The sequence below is a fragment of the Galleria mellonella genome, unplaced genomic scaffold (assembly GCF_026898425.1).
Source record: "Galleria mellonella isolate WM207_F2 unplaced genomic scaffold, CSIRO_AGI_GalMel_v1 utg116, whole genome shotgun sequence".
Classification (NCBI taxonomy): domain Eukaryota; kingdom Metazoa; phylum Arthropoda; class Insecta; order Lepidoptera; family Pyralidae; genus Galleria; species Galleria mellonella.
Genome location: NW_026441978.1, coordinates 3,805,271 through 3,826,784, shown reverse-complemented (window position 1 = coordinate 3,826,784; position 21,514 = coordinate 3,805,271). Strand labels below are relative to the sequence as shown.

Genomic DNA, 21,514 nt, shown 5'->3' with positions numbered 1-21,514 from the left:
CTTCTTTGCCAACTCAGCGGTATAAAAAAAATATAAAAGACAACTTTCACAGCTTAATGAAACACTCTCTTTTCGAAAACTGTGAGTTAGATCCCCGCACAATTCCAATATTTCTCATCGAGTCTAATATATCTGTTAGTAATAGTTTTAGTTAAAATATGAGTTGTTTAATACCTTTAGTATAAGTTATTTATTTATTTACCTCTTTATTGCACTAAAAACATAAAAATATACAAAAACAATTAGAAAATTCAAGTGAAATACAGTAGCATAATACAGATCAAAATATATACGTAAAGGTACAAAAGGCGGTCTTATCACTACGGCATCTCTTACAGACAATCTTTGATTAAATGAGAATAGATAGAAATGGGTAGCTGGCGTAAAAGTACATTAATAACTCTTACATGTATAAAATACAAAAACATATATTACACAAAAATAACAAAATATGATATATAAATCTCTTTAGTGTGGGATAAGATGGTGTTTTGCCAGTTGTTCAGAGGTATCTTGTTATCCTGAAATTAATATTATATAGAAATGAAATATTTTTTAAAGATATTCATTTGTTTCTTTCTTATTCATACGTAAACGACAAAAAGGTTGTCTGTAAGAGATTGCCCTAGCGATAAGACCGCCTTTTGTACCTTTATGTGTATATTTCAATCTGTATTTATGTTACTGTGTTTCACTTGAATTATTCACTTGTCATTGTATATTTTTATTTATGGTGCAATAAAGAGTTAAATAAATAAATAAATAAATAAACGACTGAAATAATTTAAGTCAAATTTGGTATATAGATAGACCATATCCTGAAAACATGTTTTATTAATTCACACAAACAAAACTGCGGACTACAGCCAGTTCATTGTTATTAATTATTTCTACTAGAAATAGTAAAGAGACACGTTCAGTTTGATAAGTGAAGTGGTAATAAAAGTTACTGTTTTATTTATATATAAATATGTAAGTATTTTAGAATCGAAAGTAATACTGTGATAAGTAACGTTTTCCTAAAATGTTTAAAATACTCACCAACTTACAACTAACCAAACACCACCACCAGAGGGAGACTTTGTACAAAAGTCGATTGCGGGTACCTCTGTCCCATTCGTGTTTCTACCGTGAAGCAGTTGTGTTTGCATGGCTGTATTTCAGTTTGAAGGGTGGGATATGGCGTGAATTTACTGAGTACAGAGGAATAACACATGAGTCCTCAGAAATGGCAACGCATGGTGGGTATTATGGGCGAAACAGTATACTCTGTTATGTCTATGGTACTGCTCATGTCTATAGGTGACGGTTACCACTGTCCATCAGGTGGGCCGTCAGCTTGTTTGCCATTCTAAGTTGTATAAAAAAAATCTTTATTTTTTTCGAGTGAAAATATGAGTATTGAACTTTCCCTTTAAAAATTGTGTGTTGGAAGTGTGTTAATGCAGAAATAATAGTTTAATAAAAAAACATTCTATACACGGCCTGTTATTATTATTCATGAGCAAATCTAATTTGAAGTAATAGAAATAAATTGCCGTAAATTCATAATGATAATAGCTATGCAGTTTAGTTTTAGATAACACTAGCAGTATGCTATATAGCCTAGTCTGTGTCAATTAATCGGGACAAAAATTAATAGGTCCTGAATATGGCCCACGTATGTCCCAAATGACATTTTATAAAGCTGTTGCAACATGATTGGTTAACAAACTTATATATGTATATGGCCTATGAATGTACCAAATTACATTTTATAAAGCCGTTTTAAAATGATTGGTTAACAAACTTCTTTTAAAATTTTTATACTTACTCTCAACTTTCAGATGTTAACTAATTCGAGATACCACGATTATTTACGAGTAAACCAAAAATAATCCGCGTAATTCCACATGTTTTATATAAATTTTTAACATATTCTCGTGTGGCGAAATCATAAGGATAAATATAGCATGACATCCATAGTGACAATTTCATGATACATACATACATACATATCTGTCACGCCTGTCTCTCATTAGGGTAGGCAGAAACAATGGAACGCCAAATGCTTCGATTTAAACTTCAATTTCATAATGTATGTTATAAATGTAATTCTTTATAATAAATAGTCTATAGTGACTGTATTGTTGTTTCCCACGAGACAAGAGACAAGACAATTTTGAATGTAATAATTTATTTTCTTTTTTTTTTTAAATATATTTTAATTGGTGTTGTAACTATAATAATGAAATTTTACTAGTATTTATATTAAAAATAGATTTGCATGATATTTTACCATGGAAGCATAATAACTTAATATGTACCGTCTATAAAATCTATATTTGAGGAAATATTTTTTTTTATACAACATAGAATGGCAAACAAGCTGACGGCCCACCTGATGGAAAGTGGTAACCGTCGCCTATAGACATGAGCAGTATCATGGACATAGCAGAGTATACTGTTTCGCCCATGATACCCTCCATGCGTTGCCATTCCTGAGCACTCAGGTGTTATTCCTCTGTACCCAATAAATTCACGCCATATCCCACCCTTCAAACCGAAACACAGCCATGCAAACACAACTGCTTCACGGTTGAAACACGAATGGGACAGAAGTACCCAAGCAATCGACTTTTGTACAAAGTCTCCTTCTGGTATTATTATATTACTTCCTTATTGCACTCAACCGGGGAGTCTTATATTCAGTAGTGAATAAGAAATAAAACTGATTATGTTCACATAATATAGATATTAAAATTGAATTCGAATATAGGCTTTTATATGTACATATAAACATTCAACAATTTTTTTTTTAATCATTTCAATTGTATCAAGAATAGCTACCTTAATCAGATAGCTTAGAGCTTACTACAGAATACTTTATTTATTTATTATCTAGCTTTGTTATAGTCATAAGTCCACTTTGCACTGTGAAATTTTACATTTAACATGGACACCGAGATTCTTTGTAATCCGGTCTAATCCAGTAATTAGCTCGACCACTCGTCTAATTGGCCAACAAGGAAAAGCCACACATGTTAAAATGTAGATTTATAACTCTCTACATTACAGTCTACATTGTAGACGTTTTCTCTGTGCAGAAAAAGAGCGAGAGGAAGCTCTTCCGCGAATTTTCACGGATTTTCGGTCGACGGGCGTGAAAGGGGTAAGCCAGTGACGTATCACAGATAACGTTTGATGTATAGTGGAAAATGCAACGGTGTGCAAGCGATGCAACCTGCCCAAGTCAACACAAGTTCAAGAGTAAGCACGCGACTCGGCGAAAGGCACAATCGTCGCAGACTTCGAACCGCGCGCACGTTTACGTATATCGTGATTCTGTAACCGTCGCATTACGAAAAAAGTAATCGAGTGTTATTCGAACTGAAAAAGAAAACAATTTAAAATTAGAAGTGTTTTTTATTATTTTTAAATTTTGCGGCCCAGCAGCGAGTCAAAGGCAACGATGCGAAACTTCTTATGGTGAGTACAGAATTTATTAGTTACTTAAGCAGTTTAGCCCTTAACCGAGGGTTATCGCTGGGTATTGCACTCTAACATCATAAAAAGCTCGGAACGTCGAAGAGAACAATCCTGTGGTCGTTACATTTTATAACCGTGTTAATAAAGTTCTTTAGGAAAATTCTGTTAAATAGTTGGGTGGCAAGAAGGTGTAGACATCTTGACCATCCCCATTATTAATTTACGATCCTTTTATGACAAGTATTTTATTAAATACATGTACTTAAAACATCAATAAAATTTACATGTTTATTACATAAATGAATTGTTCGGTTTTCTACTATTTAAACAATAGACAAAATCTAGTTTAACGTGTTCAAAATTATGAACGTAAACAAACAGACGACCGCTGTGGCCTTTTAGTAAGGTCCCAGGTTTGATTCTCGATGAGATTAATTTAGAAAACGCACTTTTCTAAATCGTTTAGGATCTGAATGGTGTGCTCTCAAATGTTCATTGTTGTTATCTTAAGCTTCTCCTAATGCACGATACCCTAGGATACCAGGTATTTGATGTAATTTGTAATGAATTATTTTATTGCTAAAAGTTCGTAAGTACACATTATATTCTAATAAAGTTCGACTAGTTTCGGGACTATTTGAGACCCTTAATCGTGAACAGTTTTATCGTTAGTCGAGCTTTACCAATATAATTACTCATAAATTAAACCGGTAGTTAAAACATTAAAGTAAAATTATTTATTTTATTATTGATTTGTATTTATTTAAAATGGACTGAATTGCATTTAACAGTCTCAAAATTATAAACAAAATTAAAAACTATATAGAGCTTGACAGACATGCAATACATTTTTAATGTGAATATATATAATATATAAAATTCTCGTGTCACGGTGTTTGTTATCAAACTCCTCCGAAACGGCTTTACCGAATTTCATGAAATTTTGTGTGCATATTCGGTAAGTTTGAGAATCGGCCAACATCTATTTTTTATACCTCTCAATGACAAGGGTGACCCACCCCTAAAAAATTTTTTTTTATTTTCTTGACAATTTTTTTTATTTTTATTTAAATATGATTTAGCATTGAAAAATACATACAAATTTGCAAGATGACAATTGAATATAATAATTGTAGTACGATAAATATAATGTATATGGTAAAACAACGTTTACTGAGTCAGCTAGTATACATATACATATATATATATATATATATATATATATATATATATATATATATTGTAATTATCTTTGTATGATTCTTTAAATGGTGCAATAAATAGTAAATAAATAAATAATAAATATAATTTACTTCATATGTCAAGCATAAAAAAAAACAGGTTATTGTTACCCCACTCTTGTTTGTAAGGAAATAAACGGTTAAAAACAGTTTATAATAAGCAGTGTGTAGTGTAAGCATATTATTAAGCACGTTCATTAACTAACAATCCCAGTGCTGGCCACCCCACATACAAACAATGCAATCGCTATGATTTCTCATGTCGATAAAAAAACGCGTGTGAAACCGACTGGATTATACTTTAACTTCGAAGCTGGAAACTATTTATGTACCCATATATTTCATTTTTTTCTATATAGTTAGTGCATAAGAAAAATTCTCTTTCACTTTCTCCAAAAAAAAAGGCAATTAACACGAATTGTTTCTGTTAAATTAACATGACTCGTAATTTTTCTTTCCATTTGTCTATGCATCGTATGTACAGCGCCATCTTAATATCATCACTATTTTTTTTTGATGGGTAAAAATGGTATGGTTTTTTTTATACCACTGAGGTGGCAAACAAGCATACGGCCCACCTGATGGTAAATGGTTACCGTAGCCTATGAACACCTGCAATACCAGAGGTATTACGCGTGCCTTGCCGACCCTGGTTACCCGATATCGCTGGCGGGGCATCAGTGAAAGATGATAGGTGAAGATGAAGCAGGTCAGTTGGCCCATCGTGACGAATTCAACAAGAATTGTTCACAATGGTGTCCAGGGGGAACCACGTGGAGGTCGACCTAATAGGGCATATTGCTAGCAATGGGGCTGTCAAACTCCATTGCTAACAATCCCTTTCCCCCATATCATCACTATTAGTTGCTTTTATAGATAGTTGATAATTATTTAAAAGTACAGTAGATATAGAATTAAAAGATTAATTACATAGCCTTTAATATTTAAATACCGAAATCGGTGTGGATATTAAATATAGGATATAATATATAGGAGCTAGTTGACTATTTAACATTTATATATCGAAATTGATGTATAAATCGGGTATTAAATGTAGTATATAAAAGATAATATAATAGAGTTCAACTACTAATTCATATAATGAAAAAATACTGGTATAAGTAGGTATAGGCTATTATTTCTCACAGATAGATTTTAAACTGTGGACTTTTTTAATTAAGAAAATCGTCGTTGTTTTATTACATTCATGTTTTAATAATAATAAAAGAAATAAAAACAACATATTTAAGTAAATAAAAAGGAAATATAAAGTAATAGTTTTCACAGTATTTACAAAAAAAATGAAAACTTAATTTTAACATTGATTTTCTATTATTACTAATTCATTGAATGCGAACATACATATAGATACTTTTAAGTTTTGTTTTCCCGTGAAATAACATAATTTTTTGAGTTTAATATATGTATGTACTTGTATGACGCCTAGATATTAAATTATTTTTTCAAACTAACCTTAATCAACCTCCGTGGATGAATCAATACTTGCTTCTTGGCAGCTTTTTTTAACAAATAAAAATGGAATGATAATTCCTTATCGATATCCACCACCGGGACACCAGTAAGAGGTGATACGTGAGGATGAATGCAGGTCAGTTGGCCCATAGGAAACCGCGTGGTGGTCGACCTGATAGACTGTTAGATCTCATTACTAACAATCTCGTTCCCCCGTTTCCTAGCAACTGTGCAGTGCTGTATTCAGCTCCATATTTTGCGGCATCAACGAAACGATGTTGAGTAAATTGGTTCCCAAGTACGTACTTGGGACTTCATAGTCACGACTTGCATTGTTTTGTGGGTCAGTCACGAGGAATCCTGAAACTGCAAGGTCAACCGCTAACAAAGCGTCCGACGAGCGCCGTGTTTATTGGTCATATACATTACTTCGGGCCACGGGCTCGGAATTTCCTTCTTTTTATTCTTCTTACTAGTTTTTGTCCGGAATTTCGTACGCGTACATTATGAAAGTAGGTAACCACTTTTAGAAGATGTATGAAGATACACAATATTTTAAGTTTGATCTTCAAAAACACAATTGTGAAAACGGTGTTTAATTTGGTGCAGTAATTTTTAGCGAGATGCTGAAACAGACAGACAGACAAATATTTAATATTAATAATGATTTTCGCTTCTATTGCACTTGTTAAGACCCCTCACATCACTGTAAAAGAAAATATTCAGGAAATGTTACAATTTTATTATATTAATAAGATGTGATACTACCATTTTTTTTTTTATTTTAGTTATCGTATTAGATTTTTTTTTTTAAATAATTAAAATAGTACTTATTAAACTTCTTAAATAGTTAACTAAAAAATAAAAAAATAAGTTTAGAATTAATCTCACCTTCTTAAAATTTCATAATAATTAAATATTAATTTAGTCGGACTCAACCCTTTGAGATGTTATCGACCCTTGTACAGTATCGTATTACAAGCTCTGTAAAATGCAATGCCCACACGTGTTTCTTAATTAAAAAATAATTTCACACTTCCTAATTGACATTATTAGTGAAAATAATTACAAGATCTTATCTTTGGTAGGATCTAGTTTTTGTTTTTTTTTTTGTAATTAACTTCGGAGCATAGATGTAGAATAATATATTAAGATACAAAACCATGCAAACGAACGTCAGCGTGTACCTGAGTGGTTATTATTAGACTATGGTCATATAATAAATTTGGGTAATTCTGATTGTATTCACAGTACAAGAAATTATTAAGAACAGTCAAAAAAAAAAAAAAAAACTACATTTCAAGTGCTTTAAAAAATAAGATACAGATCCACAGCAACATTATAAAAAGGAACGATTTAATTATTTGTTTATAATGGTAATGGTAATAATCATTACTAATCTCCTGAAAAGAGTGAACGAGAAAGGAACATTAATTAAAATAATAGAGAATAGAAGAGGCAAAATGCTGGGCTACTTTATACGACATGACGATTTTTTAACAGTATAGTAGAGGGAAAAATAGAGGGCAAAAGAGGAAGAGGAAGACCGAGGAATAACTACATGGGACAGATAAAAGAAACACTAGGTGTCATGTCGTATAGGGAGGTCAAGGATATGGCCTGGGATAGAACTAGCTGGAAAAAGGTGCATGAATTAGTTACAACGACAAAAGGAAATGAAAAGAGAGGATAAATATTAGTGCCGTGTAGGTCCTGGCATAAAATAGGCCACCCCTTCCTTTCCCGTGGGTGTCATAAAAGCCAACCAAGGGAGCTATGGTCAAGGGATGGACAGCAGCATCCCTCTTAAAACATCATCAAAAGCCAATATGCGGTTGCCAACCCGCCTGCCAAGGATAGCAACTACTGGCTACCCTTTATGGAGGAGCTATGTTCAACAATCGATAAACTAAAAAATACTTGAGTAAGCTTAAAAATTCTTTCATGTACAGAAGGTTAATTTAACAGAGAACAACATAGTCAGTATTTTATAAACAAAAACTGTTCAAAATCGCAGTAGGTTGCTAGTGTACTATTTATATTACTTCTCAAACATGCTTGAAAATGTAAGCATTATTTTGACAATCTTCTTCGAGATAAATCAAAATTGCCGTACTAGCCAAATACATGCGGGCAGCGGCCGGCAAAAATTGTATGAAAATCCATATCTGTCGTGTTTTGCGGCCAGATAAATTACTATGTAAACTCATATCTGTCCTGTAATTTAAAAATGGAATGATCTTTTACTTCGAAACATGGCTACCAAGGAGGTAACTAATAAAAGGTTTTATTTAAATTTCGAACTGGCTTGCAAATAGAAAGCTGTTTGTTGAAAAAAAAAAAACAAAGGAACATTATGGCGCGTGAAAAATTATTATTGTTCGTTAGTCGTCATTGAACTTAAAAAGTAAAATTGTGTTTTTGATTTCCGCGCATTGTTTGAGAAAAGTACTATACAAGCCTTAGCCACAACTAGGCATTGATGGACTCACGTATGTGTGCCTCATCTACGCCTCGGTCCAAATTTGCACGTTCGTCCATCAATGCCTCAGTTGCTGGCCGCTGCAGTAATGTACTATATTTTTAGAGCAAAATATTACGAAAATAATAATACTAGGAGCTATTACATCATCTGTGACTGCAGTGACAACTTTAGCTTTATAAATTTACCATTCCACATAAATACAGTCCGTGAGGTGGCATAATATCATGAAGGTTGTTAATGTATTCACGGCTCACAATAACCGTAATCATTAAACCCTTGTTCCTGCCCAAGACTGCTCGACCGTATCCAGTTTTTATCCGTTTCCGCCTAGCTAATGAGAGAACTAAGATTTTTTCATTACTCTGAGCTACGCAATTAGGTGGACTGTATGTATTTACAGAAAACTTGATATAAGAGAATGATAACATATAATCGTTTACAGTATACATAATTTACAAGGCAATTAAGGATTGTATTCCACAAACAAAACCAATTTCAGTAGTGACAAAACCAATTATTTTAATTAAAAAACTAAACTATTATACTGATTTTTATAAAATTTCTATGGCATTAAACTAAAATATATCCTTATCTATCTATCCTATTTAAGAGCTGCGCTCTTGTCGGTGGAGCTCTTGCCACTCACTACGATTTTCAGCGAGTCTCTTCACATCTTGATACGACACGACACCAACTCCTTCCTTGATCTGCCTGATGTAACTATGCCTCGGTCTCCCTTTTTCCTCTCCTTCCTTCTATTATAATATTCATAAGTTCGTCGTGTCGTATCAAGTGTCCCAACATTTTTCCCCTTCTGTCCTCAATAGTTCTAATAATTTGTCTTTTTTCCTTAACTCTAAGCAGGACCTCCTCATTGCTAACAGATAAAAAAATAATAAATTAAATAACAAACAAGAAAAAGTAAAAACCTCCTTTTGTTGTAAAGTCGGTTGAAAATGAATTTAAATTAAAAGAAGCAATAAGCACATAACAAGAATACATTATATATGTCTATTATAAATAAAAATTAAGAGCAATTTCTTGGTGCTCGCATTACATGACAATGGCGCGATTTGGACATTTTTTAAATGATAACTCTGATTTAATTTTAGAGAAATAAAAGGTCTAGAATTTGGACAGGACAATTTCTGACAGATTAATTAATAATGAAAGTAGATTTATAATGAAAAAAAACTCTTCTTCGTTCACTCGAATAGGACAGATGGATGAAAATTATCTAGAAAAAGCATATAAAAGTGTTATAACGTATTTTTTTAATAATCACCGAAATTCTAATAAGTTTACAAATAGATAGATATCTACAAAGAAAGAGGAAGGTCCAAAATTGGAGGGACTTTACAATTAATCCATCGTGCTATCCTAAAGATTGTAACGGGGAATAAATTTCTAAATATGGTTAGCCAATAAGTAACATTTCCAGCACGGAGACAATGTAATGTACCATTAAAAACAAAACCTCACAGGAACCAAGCTCCGCTCACAGTGGCTTATTGTGACTGTTTACAGATCTTAGAATTTCCTTTTAAAGGAATACCTTTAAATTTTATTTACGGCTCGTAATTCTCAAACCACGATTCGTTCTTTAGATGCACAAATCTTTAAAGCTCTGAACGTCCTGGCAGCTTACTATTTATAAAGATTCCAACATATAAATGTAAGCAATGAGTACCTAACAATATAAGACGTATGCAGCCTGGTTCTTTACCAGAATTTTCTGCATAAAATAAATTCAACTTTAATAATGGATCCACAAACAACTAGCCATAACACTGGCTTTTATTATTCATATAGAACCAATATGAAAGTATATTCTATCCATTGCAAGAAGCTTTATTAAAATCGGTTTAAAGTACTTACATGTACGAAAAGAAAATTTTGAATTCAAATTAAGAATCTTTCCCCTTTTTTTTATTTTAAAACTAAATGTTTGAAGTGCTTACTTTAGTTGAATAAGGAGGAGGTAAACGGACATAATATCCTAGTACTCAGGACTGGAAATAAATGAAAAAATATTGTTTGTTTGTAAGAATTTATCGTACAGTAAAGTCTCAAAATAGGATACAAAGTTCTTAGGAAAAGAATGAGTGCAATGGCGAAGTTATCCCACAAAAGGAATTTCTTTTAGTCAATCTTTGAATGTCTGACAGAAATTTTAAATTGGTGGAGATAAAAAAAAATATGTTATTAAAAATAAGAAAATAATGGATATTACAACTACAACACGATCACTACATTGGTACTGGACAACATAACACGTCTAAATAGTACCTAACACATCTAAAAGGCTCTGACCACACATAATTGTATTGTATTGTAAAACATACATACATACTGAATACATTAAAACATTTTATATACATTGGCGGACTTATCCCATAAAGGGTTCTCTTACAGTCAACTTTAGAGAAACTGAAAGAAAACTGTAGAATGTACAAGGGTAATAACCGTACAGCTAAAGATAAACTAAATAATACCCAGTAAAAAATTGAATATGTAATACAATAAAAATAACTATTTAAGATATATTTTATACTTGAAGTTTTCTAATATAATAATACCAATAAACATTATAAATATGTACATACATACATATAAATAAAGAACATAAGAACATACAAATAATATGCATACAATAAAATTAAATTAGCTCATTTGCAATATAATCCCAGAGTATCTTAAAACGGGATTTTAGGAAGATCAATTTTACACCATGGGGTTATTCCAAAATGGGATAAAGAGGGTTCTTCAGGGTCATCCCTTACTCATAAGTAACGTTACCAGTAATTTAACCTACATACTTACTTACATATTTTTGTTTATTTTTTTACATTTCTATAATAAATGTTTCCTCGCACGTGCGCTCAGATTATGGAATGTCTGTCGAGGTTTTTCCAAGGGACTACAGCATGGGGTTCTTCAAAAAAAAAGAGAAAAGAGGGTCGGCAATGCATGTGTAATAACCCTGGTATTGCAGGCGTTTATAGGCTACGGTAACCGCTTACCATTAGATGACCCATTACTTGTTTACCATTTCAGTGGTATAAAAAAGTTATTAATTCGATTGCAAATTTTTATATATGTAAACACAGGAAAGAAGGGCAAAATTAGTCAATATAGGCCTGTTGTTATAACACGACAACAACTTGCTTTAATTATTCGGTTTCTTTTATGTTTCAGTCCTCTATTTGTAATCTCGCGGGCGGCCTCGGGTTCCGCGAACCCGGGAATAGGGACCTAATTATGTTGACAGATACAAATCGTCAATGACTCGTCATCTCTCAGATGTCATTTATTAAAAAATAAAGAAAACAAAAAGAGCAATATTATAAGTTATACCAACATGATAAAAATTCTTCTACCAGTAAAATTGAACATTTTCCTAAAGGAACATAGATCGAGAAATTATTAAAAATTTTGAGCCCCCCATGTTAACTCGATATTTGGACGCGCCATGTTATTATTATGGAAGGATCAAATGTTTTTGTTAACAAGTTTTATTGATTAATTATACCACTTTACTATACAGTATATGCCGGCCTACTATACATTTACAGTACTAGGTACGGATACAGGCTGGAATACTTATATACATATACTTATCCCTATTAATATTATAAATGTGAAAAATTGTTTTTTTGTTACCTTATAATTTCTTAATTGTTTAACTAATCAATATTGTATATTTTGTATACACGTACTATATGGGATGGAGAAAGATATAGAGCACTATTTATCCCAGCCCTTAAACATATCCCGGTTACGCGGACGAAGTCGCGGGTTGAAGCTAGTTCAGTACATTCTATAAGCAAATTGCCAAACGAGAGAGATTACTATTTAAATATATATAGTATTATTGTCTAAGTGGTACATTAAAGACTAAATAAATTATATATATAATTTATATATCAGTCACAAAATACGAAAAATATGCAGCATTATTGTCAATGTTAGTGTCGTGTTAGTGAAGATAAAATAACTTCGACAGATACCAGGAAACGAAAGCATAATTCTCGCCAATCTTCGTGATCCGATGATCTTGAAGTATGACGAATAGTCGTCACGTGAACATGCAAAAAGTATGTAAATTTCTTTTATGGATTACTTCATGGAAATACGATGTTAATCTTCGCGTTCGGACGTCAACAGTGCGGCGTGTTTGCCGCGCGATTAACAGACATTTTATTCACGGAAATGAGCAAATATTACACAGAGGAACACTACATATGGATTTTATTTTTATTAATTTATAAATTGCTCATTACACTTACAGTATCCTAAAACGTGTAGTGAGCCATAGGTTTATTTTATAAACTTAAAAATTTTAAACAACATTTAAAAAATATATCTAATTTATCATTTAATATATCAATATCTGGCTGCTGAGCAATCAGAGAATTGAGCAGAGAAATAGCCTGATAAGTGGGAGCAAACTGAGCAGTACAGGTGCGAACCGGCGGTGCCAATAGTAATCGACAAGCACGCAATCGTATGCAGCGTTGGGGTGCGTACAAAGAACAACGGCTGATAGTTGCAGGATTGTCTATTCCGCCGTTGAACAACCGATAATAGTGCATCATCAAATTGCACTTTCGCCTTACCTCGAGCGTTTCTAAACCTACCACACCTAAGATACGAACAGCGATGGATACAATTAAGGATAGTTGCCGTAAAGTTTACTATATAGCAAAGAAATAGTATTGTAAGATTAGAAGGACACTTATCGTCCTGAATTCTTTTTTTATGCCACAAAGGTGACAAACAAGCAAACAGCCCGTCTGATGGTAAACGGTCACTGTAGCCTTGGATGCCTGCAACAGTAGGGGTGTCACGTGCGCGTTGCCGACCTTGAGGAAATCTTAATATACCTTACCTTAGTTTAGTTAGAGTTCTTTAGAATACTAAGTGTCTGTTTACACCTTGTGATACTAAAAAAATGGCGCGTTTTATTTTGGTTTAAAAATATATATGTCAAATTGAGTCAGCTAAATGTTAAAATAGCTTTTCTATGCAATAGAATGGCAAACAAGGTGACGGCCCATCTGATGGAAAGTGGTAACTGTCGCCTATAGACATGAGCAATACTATGCACATAACAGAGTATACTGTTTCACCCATGATACCGCCTAAATAATAATAATAATAATTTAATTGACTAAATGTTAACATGTTTTTGACATTCGATACCCTATCTGTATAATCATAGGTCACAGTATATCCTGTTAATTCCATTGTGCTGTTTATATTGACCAGCGTCCGCTACCGCTATCCAATAGATGGGCCATTGCTTGTTTTTCAAGTTTGCCTCCAACTTGCTGGAGTTTCGTCAGGTGACTGCAGAGTATTTGTGTACAGACGTTTTTTGTTTGAGTTAAATCTTTTTATATTATTTTTGTTATTTATGTGTAATATTCCTTTTTATAATTTATTGTACTCATGCTTTCCTGGGTGAGCGTATTGGAAGACTGTAAGGCTCACCCAGTGGACGTAATAAATAAAGGAAAACTTATGATCAGATAACTCTGTAATATCGGGGGAAAGGAATTGTTAATAATGGGGTCTAAGAGCCCCATTGCTAACAATATATCCTATCAGGTCGACCTCCACGCGGTTCTCTTTGGAAACCATCGTGATTAATTCTTATGGAATTCGTCACGATGGGCTAACTGACCTACTTTCATCCTCATCAGGCATCTGTCACTGATGCCCCGCCATCGTATACCGATAGCGCAGGCGGGGATACCATCCATTATCGTCCATTAAGAAAAAAACCCTGTAATATCTGAAAAAGAAACCAAATAAGAGAAAAATAGATAAGAATAATGTAATTAACCGACCATGGATAAGACAGCTTCTTCAGTATATTACTTATTTTAATCTCATCATTTAATGATACCTTCTACCCATAATGATTAATTTTGTGAAGCTATTTATAAAAAAAAAACATGTATAATTACTTTATACCACCTATAATAAAATCGGATATTGTTTATTATTTATGTTAGTTAATATAGGCAATTATTAATAAATTCCTAATATTAAATAAATTTCAAAATTACATAGAGAACTATCCAATAGACCACGTTAACTCAACAATTTAACATGTTCATAATTAAGTCTTGGGTCAACGCACCATACCATAGAGAATGTTATATAGGCTTCAAAATTCACACTCATATGTCATGTTAACCATAAACTATCGTAGCTTGTAAGTAAAATTACTTCAATGCATCTAGGCAATAAGTGCATTATTTATTAAATAAACCTTAATTGTATTTTTTATGCTAATTGACAATTAGCAATCGCCTATAGACGTAAACGACACTAGCACCGGATTTTAACAATTTTTTTTTAAAAAAGTTGTACAATTTTGTTAATGATTGGCTCTGTAATTGTTCGGAAGACGTCATTTTCTAAATACATATCTAAATTGATGGGTCCAGTGTTAAAATACTCCTAAAAATAAAACAGCCAGTCAATTACTTAATCTAAGGCATCATCTTTTCATACTAAATGTTCAAATGTCTTATAATCATCCTGATACGTACAAATATATTATTGATTAGTACCTAACAAGTATACACAAATAACGGTTTGTGTGATAAAAATCATCTACTAAAAATAATATTAAAATAATATTTTAAAAGAAATCGTTTAAAAAAAAGTTATTTTAGTCAAAGCATTTGTCATAGATACATATTTGATCAATTTATTTTAGATCTATGGTTTTCCGTTATAACTCGTACATTCACGTTCTGTATCATTTCACCTAAATCTACTTAAATCGTCACTCCACCAATAATATGTCATTATTGAGTCAAAATCCATTATTTAAAGTACACTTAAAAGTCATGTCAACTAAATAATGGGCAAACACTCCAAAATCTAGAATCAAACACGCTATTTCCCACAAAATGAGAAACGAGCGTGGGAGATCGTCTCATTCCATATTTGCGGGACAATCGGCCAATAAATAATACGACCTACTTTGATGAGTTGTGACGTGTCTAGCAAATATTACAAGGTTAACGGTCAACGTAACTTGTGGGAATAATATCCGCATTGGAAATATAATCTTTTTAATCTATGGTTCCCTTAAATGGTTTATAAGTGTAATGGATGAGAAAGCCCCTTAAGTTTCTGAGGGGACGATAAAGTCAACATAAATGAATGTTTTATCATAATCACAATGGATCAGTTATTAAGATACCTATTAAATAAAAACTAATGCGTTTTCTTCAATGGACCATCAGTAGAGTAGTGCAATATGCAAACGATAAAAACATTAATTTAGAATTACTTAAAAACATCTTATTATTCATTTTAATTTTCCATTATTTCTAATCTTATAAATTAGTCCATAAACCTGCTAACATTTTTTCCTATATTTTTCATTTTGGAGGTTTGTTTTCATCGATTCACCTAAAAATAAAAAAAAAGCCTCTATCTTTCTTCGCGTTTCAAAATATCTTCCTAATGCGTTAGCCATTTAGATGGAGAAATTAATCAATCAAACAGGATTATTATACATATTATTGTAGATATTATATTTTTATTATACTTATTATATTATTACAGAAATCTAAGTTATTGTTTCAAAATGTTCCATTTGACCACACACATTGATTCCTAACGATACTTATTTTTACTTAATTTTTTGATTTATATCTGAGTAAAGACATGAAATATGTTTTCGTTTTTAAATCATTGAAAATGGCCGCCATTTCATTAACACATATCTATTAATTTATAAACAATATGCACATATGTATATTCTATATCATATTATATCAGAAAAATTATACCAACTAAAATTTAAAAATCGACCTAGTCTAGGAAAGTTTTAATCCAATTACGTGCAACACTAAAAAAGTACATGTTTTTATTTTAAATTATATTTCTTGTTCTTAAAAAAATTGTTATCCAAACGTCAAATTTGCTGTTTAAATTTTGACGTATTTTTAACATTCGATTGAATACTCTATGCATATAACCTAAGCTTAGTTTAAAACATAGACAATAGTTTAAACATGTTTCCCGCCAATTTGCGTTTAGTTGAAACAAGCACTTGACGCAAATTGATGGTACGTCGTGCGGTATTACAATTATATTAAAATATGCAATATTAACGGTATTTGTAACTAATAAAAGGAGCTAAAGTTACATTTACATCACAGATTACTATGATTTTGCTAAATGCGGTATCCTTAGTACCAATAACGCTTAGAATAACCATATGCCATTACACAAAATGTATTTAGGAGTAAATAAATTCTAGTTGTATCTTGTTCTATTGGAATTATTGTAGTATGCTGTAGTAGTTGTTATCCCTTTGTTTAATTAATGATCGTGGGATGGGCAGCATCATTTGTATTTAAACATCACCAAAGGCATTCTGCGGTTGCTAATTCGCCTGCCAAGCGTGGCAGGCAATTATTAGCAAACCCCCAAATAGGGAGGAGGTCTATGTTCAGCAGCTGACAGTTTACGGGTAACACGGTGATGATGATGTAATTATATTTAGGTACCAACAATGGATAAGGTATCTAAGGGTCCTTTTTTATTGCGATTTATCGGGAAGCTTCGCTTATATCCTGGGGTGGGCATCAGACGATTTATAGTGGGCACTGTCCACCCAGCGCTGAATACACCTATGTTGATAGAAAGCGGTAACTGTCCCGTAATAAATCTGAATAGAACTACGAATATCACAGAATTCAATGTTATACCCATGCTGTCATCCTTTACCATCCTGAAAACATTTACTTACGAGTATATGAGTGTTTGCTTTATTGAGAATCTTAGAATGTCAATAAATCATGTAGGTTAGCAGTGAAGTATTCGAAGTAATTAAGTCTCTTCCAAACTTGCACTGAAACAACTATATAAACGAATAGCGTACAAACAAGTACATACTTATACTTGATTTACCTTTAAAATATAAATAACGTTTTTCGTTAATTACGCAACGGTATGTGAGATAAACATTCTGAGTTCATTTGCAATAAAATTTAATAGCTAATTTGTTCCAAGCCTACAAATGATTTAGAATGGAAGCAGGGAAGACAGTTCTGGCCTATTTTGCCAATAATGTGTAGGTAGTATAGGTGATAGTACGTACATATAATCTAACTATGTACATATGTATGTATTGTAGTGGTATAAAGAGTTTTCTATACCACCGAAATTTATTAATACTGGCAGCTTTCCAGCCACAAAAAAATCTCTACTTACTTATGATACAATTTTTGGCGCCAAATTTCTTGTTTTACTTTCCATTTTTGTATCTGTGGCGTAGTAATGTAATTTTTATTAACGATTTATGTTCATTCAACGATATCAAACTTCAAGGCTACAAGCTAGTCTGAGCTTGTTTTAAAGATAAGATTGCTGAAGCTTGCAAATAAACATTTTCTAATCTTAATATTTGCAATAAATATAATAAACTCATTAAAGTTAAGACCATTTACTATTTGATTAAAAGATCGTGTTTTTCATTTGAAGCAAGTAGATAAATAATATAGGTAGTATAAATATTTGTATATATATATAAATATATATATATATATATAAATATATATATATATATTTGTATATATATATATAAATATATATATTTGTATATATATATATATATATATATATATATATATATATTTAATTATTTACTTAATGATTTATGCGTAAGAAATGTAAATTTGGTATATAAATTTTTTTATCACGTTACAGTAAACTTAATGTACTTATTTATTTCCTCCTAATGAAGGTGTTAAACTGTAACTTATCTTAGAAGCATTCCGTTCTAAAGTCTATTGAACTACATATTTGTTATTCAACCATATCTTAGTTAATTATAATGGACAAATGTCCTGCATATCTGTTAGTGTGCTATTACGTTATAAAATTAACACCTGTATAAAAACAAAAGGTGAATGAACCGTAATTATGTTTACAATCTTAGAAACTTTAATTAAATTTGAAATAATCAGGATATTGCTAAAAAAACATAATTGATAATTTATAAAAATTTATTTGCTGTAATTTCGGTTTTAGAACTTCAATTCTTATTAAAGACTAGCTGAACCGCCTAACAGTCGATTCTTTAAGTCCTTGAAACATCACTCGTACTTGGACATTGAAACATTACTTTATTTTTCTAAAATAAACGTATCCTAAGTTACTCCTCCTCAGTTACCTGCCAATAAAAGTCCCGTCAAAATTGGTCCAGCCATTTCAGAGATTAGCCGGAACAAACAGACAGACAGTCAGACAAAAATTGTAAAAAAAATTATTTTGGTGTATGTACCGTATACATATTCATATACATGTAGTAAAAAACGGTTATTTCAATATTACAAACAGACACTCCAATTTTATTTATATGTATAGATTTTAAAGTAGACTGCATGATGCGGAGGGTATGTAACGCTACCGTTTGCTCAACACTCAACACTCAACACAAAGAGACACTAAAAGCAGATTAGCAAATCTTGAATCAAAATAACCTTTTAACAATTCATACGACTAAATATATTATACTATTTCATAAATATAGAATTAAAATTCTATTTTAATAACTTTTCCACCAATTTTGATAAAGTTTATAGAGATAGCTTTATGTATTTAGGGTCATCATTATATTTGTGTCTAAGGTTTGCATATATGGTTATTAAGGGGACCAATTCTACTTAAACAACCCCCTTCTCGTCCTCCGTAAACAAGCCCTTTTCCGTGATGGAGTAAAATAATTTTTATATTATAAAAATAGAAATAAAAATTAGCTTTATTTTATTTTTATTTTTATACAACGGCCCACCTGATGGAAAGTGGTAACCGTCTCCTATAGACATGAGCAATACCATGGATATAACAGAGTATACTGTTTCGCTCATGATACCATGCGTTGACATTCCTGAGGACTCAGGTGTTATTCCTCTGTACCCAGTAAATTTACGCCATATCCCACTCTTCAAACCGATACACAGTCATGCAAACATAACTGCTTCACGGTAGAAACACGAATAGGACAGAGGTACCCAAGCAATCGACTTTTGTACATAGTCTCCCTCTGGCCACATTCGAAAGAACATGACGCTGGCGCTTAATTCTACTGGCATGAAATAGAAGATAGAAGCCTAATGCGGAGCATTAGTGAAGAATTAAAAAAGGAGAATGGAGTATAAATATTAATAAATCTATTTAAATTATTTAAACGACATGGAGACGAAAGAAAGAAGGAACAATTTGTCTCAATAAAATTAAAAGAATACTTTCTAAGAAATCATTTTAATCAATCGTTCACTATTGAATAAAAGATTCTACGATAAGATAAAAGATAAATAGCCATAAGGAAGGGTCCTACGATTTTCTGCAACATATTTTAAATCTCTTAAAGTGATAACTACCAGTTTCATTTACATTAAATTAGACAAGAAAGCTCGACTAGTTTCAGGATCAGTCCGTCATCCTTAATCATGAACGACTGCGATGCGAGCGCGAGCTTCACTGATTTATTGTAAATCGTCGCTCACTTTAGAAAGGATCTCTTCACACTGCGTTCGCAGTAAGGAGTTGCTACTTGAGAAGCAATCTTCCTCATCAATTGTCGTTTGGTGTCGAGTGCCGTATAAACATAAAATAAAACCTAAAACTTGCGCCTCGTGTAGGTGTAACGTATTGGTGCCACTGCATCTTAAAATAACACTTATACATAACTTTATGTTATGTATATTCTACATAACTTGTGTTTAATGATATGATGACATGAGTCGTTACTATCCTACTAAATATAGGAGTCTACCTATTGTGGGAGTTTTGCCAGTTGTTGCCACGCTTGGCAGGCGGATTAGCAAACGCAGTTAGACTTTAGAAATGTTTTAAGACAGACGCTGCTGCCCATCCTTCGCCCTTACTTAGGCGCCCCTTACGACATCCACGAGAAAGAAATGGATTTTTTTTTATGTGTGAAAATGGTATGGTAACCCCGCCTGCGTTAACGGGCTACGCTGGCAGAGTACCAGTGAAGGGTGATAGATGAGAATGACAACAGGCCAGTTAGCCCATCATGATGAATTCATCAGAAATTAACCATGATAGTTTCCAGGGAGAACCGCGAGGAGGTCGACCTGGTTGGGTATATTGCTAGCAATGGGATTCTCAGTCTCCATTACTAACAATCCCTTTCCCCCAGAAAGAAAAGGGGTGGCCCATTCTATGCCGGGACCATACGGCAAACTTTTGTTTAATACTCTGTTATTGTATATCCAACATAGTGAAATTTTTGTATATAAAAAGTAATCCAGATTTTACTAATTTAGAAGTCAGGGAAACAAAATTAAAAACAAGACTTTTGCTTTTAATTTTATTTAATTTCTAATTACTTAACTTTCATTAGGGTTTTACAAAAAAAGGTTTATAAAAGTTTTTTCAAGGTCGGCAACGCGCACGTGACACCCCTAGTGTTGCAGGTGTTCATAGGTGACAATGATCGTTTACCATCAGACAGGCTGTAAGTTTGTTTACCACATTTGTTGTATAAAAAAAAATCAACTTTCAAACAAGTAAATTTTGTTCCAAAAAAAAAAAACAACAACTTCAATCGGGGCACTACTAGTTATTTTTATTTCAAAACTAATATTTTCTTTATGTCGATAATATTTCTATGGGACCAATTTGAAAATATATCCTTTCAGTTAAAAAAAGAATTTTCCAAATCGGTTTATAAATAAAGAAGGTAACTAACTTTTGTTTTGAAATCGGTTAAAAATTTATCGGGACCCAATCTTTAATTATTTCGATGAGTTTTTGTATACCACTGTAGTGGCAATAC

General features: G+C 32.2%; 1 protein-coding gene across 1 annotated transcript in view; it reads left to right on the top strand.

Moving 5' to 3' along the window:
- The first annotated feature begins 3,200 nt into the window (after positions 1 to 3,200).
- Positions 3,201 to 21,514, top strand: part of LOC113512820 (uncharacterized) — an 85,085-nt gene continuing 66,771 nt past the window's right edge. The window contains exon 1 of the mRNA XM_026896753.3: positions 3,201 to 3,468. Coding sequence (XP_026752554.1) covers positions 3,452 to 3,468 — 17 coding nt within the window. The 5' untranslated portion in view covers positions 3,201 to 3,451. The remainder of the gene's footprint in view (positions 3,469 to 21,514) is intronic.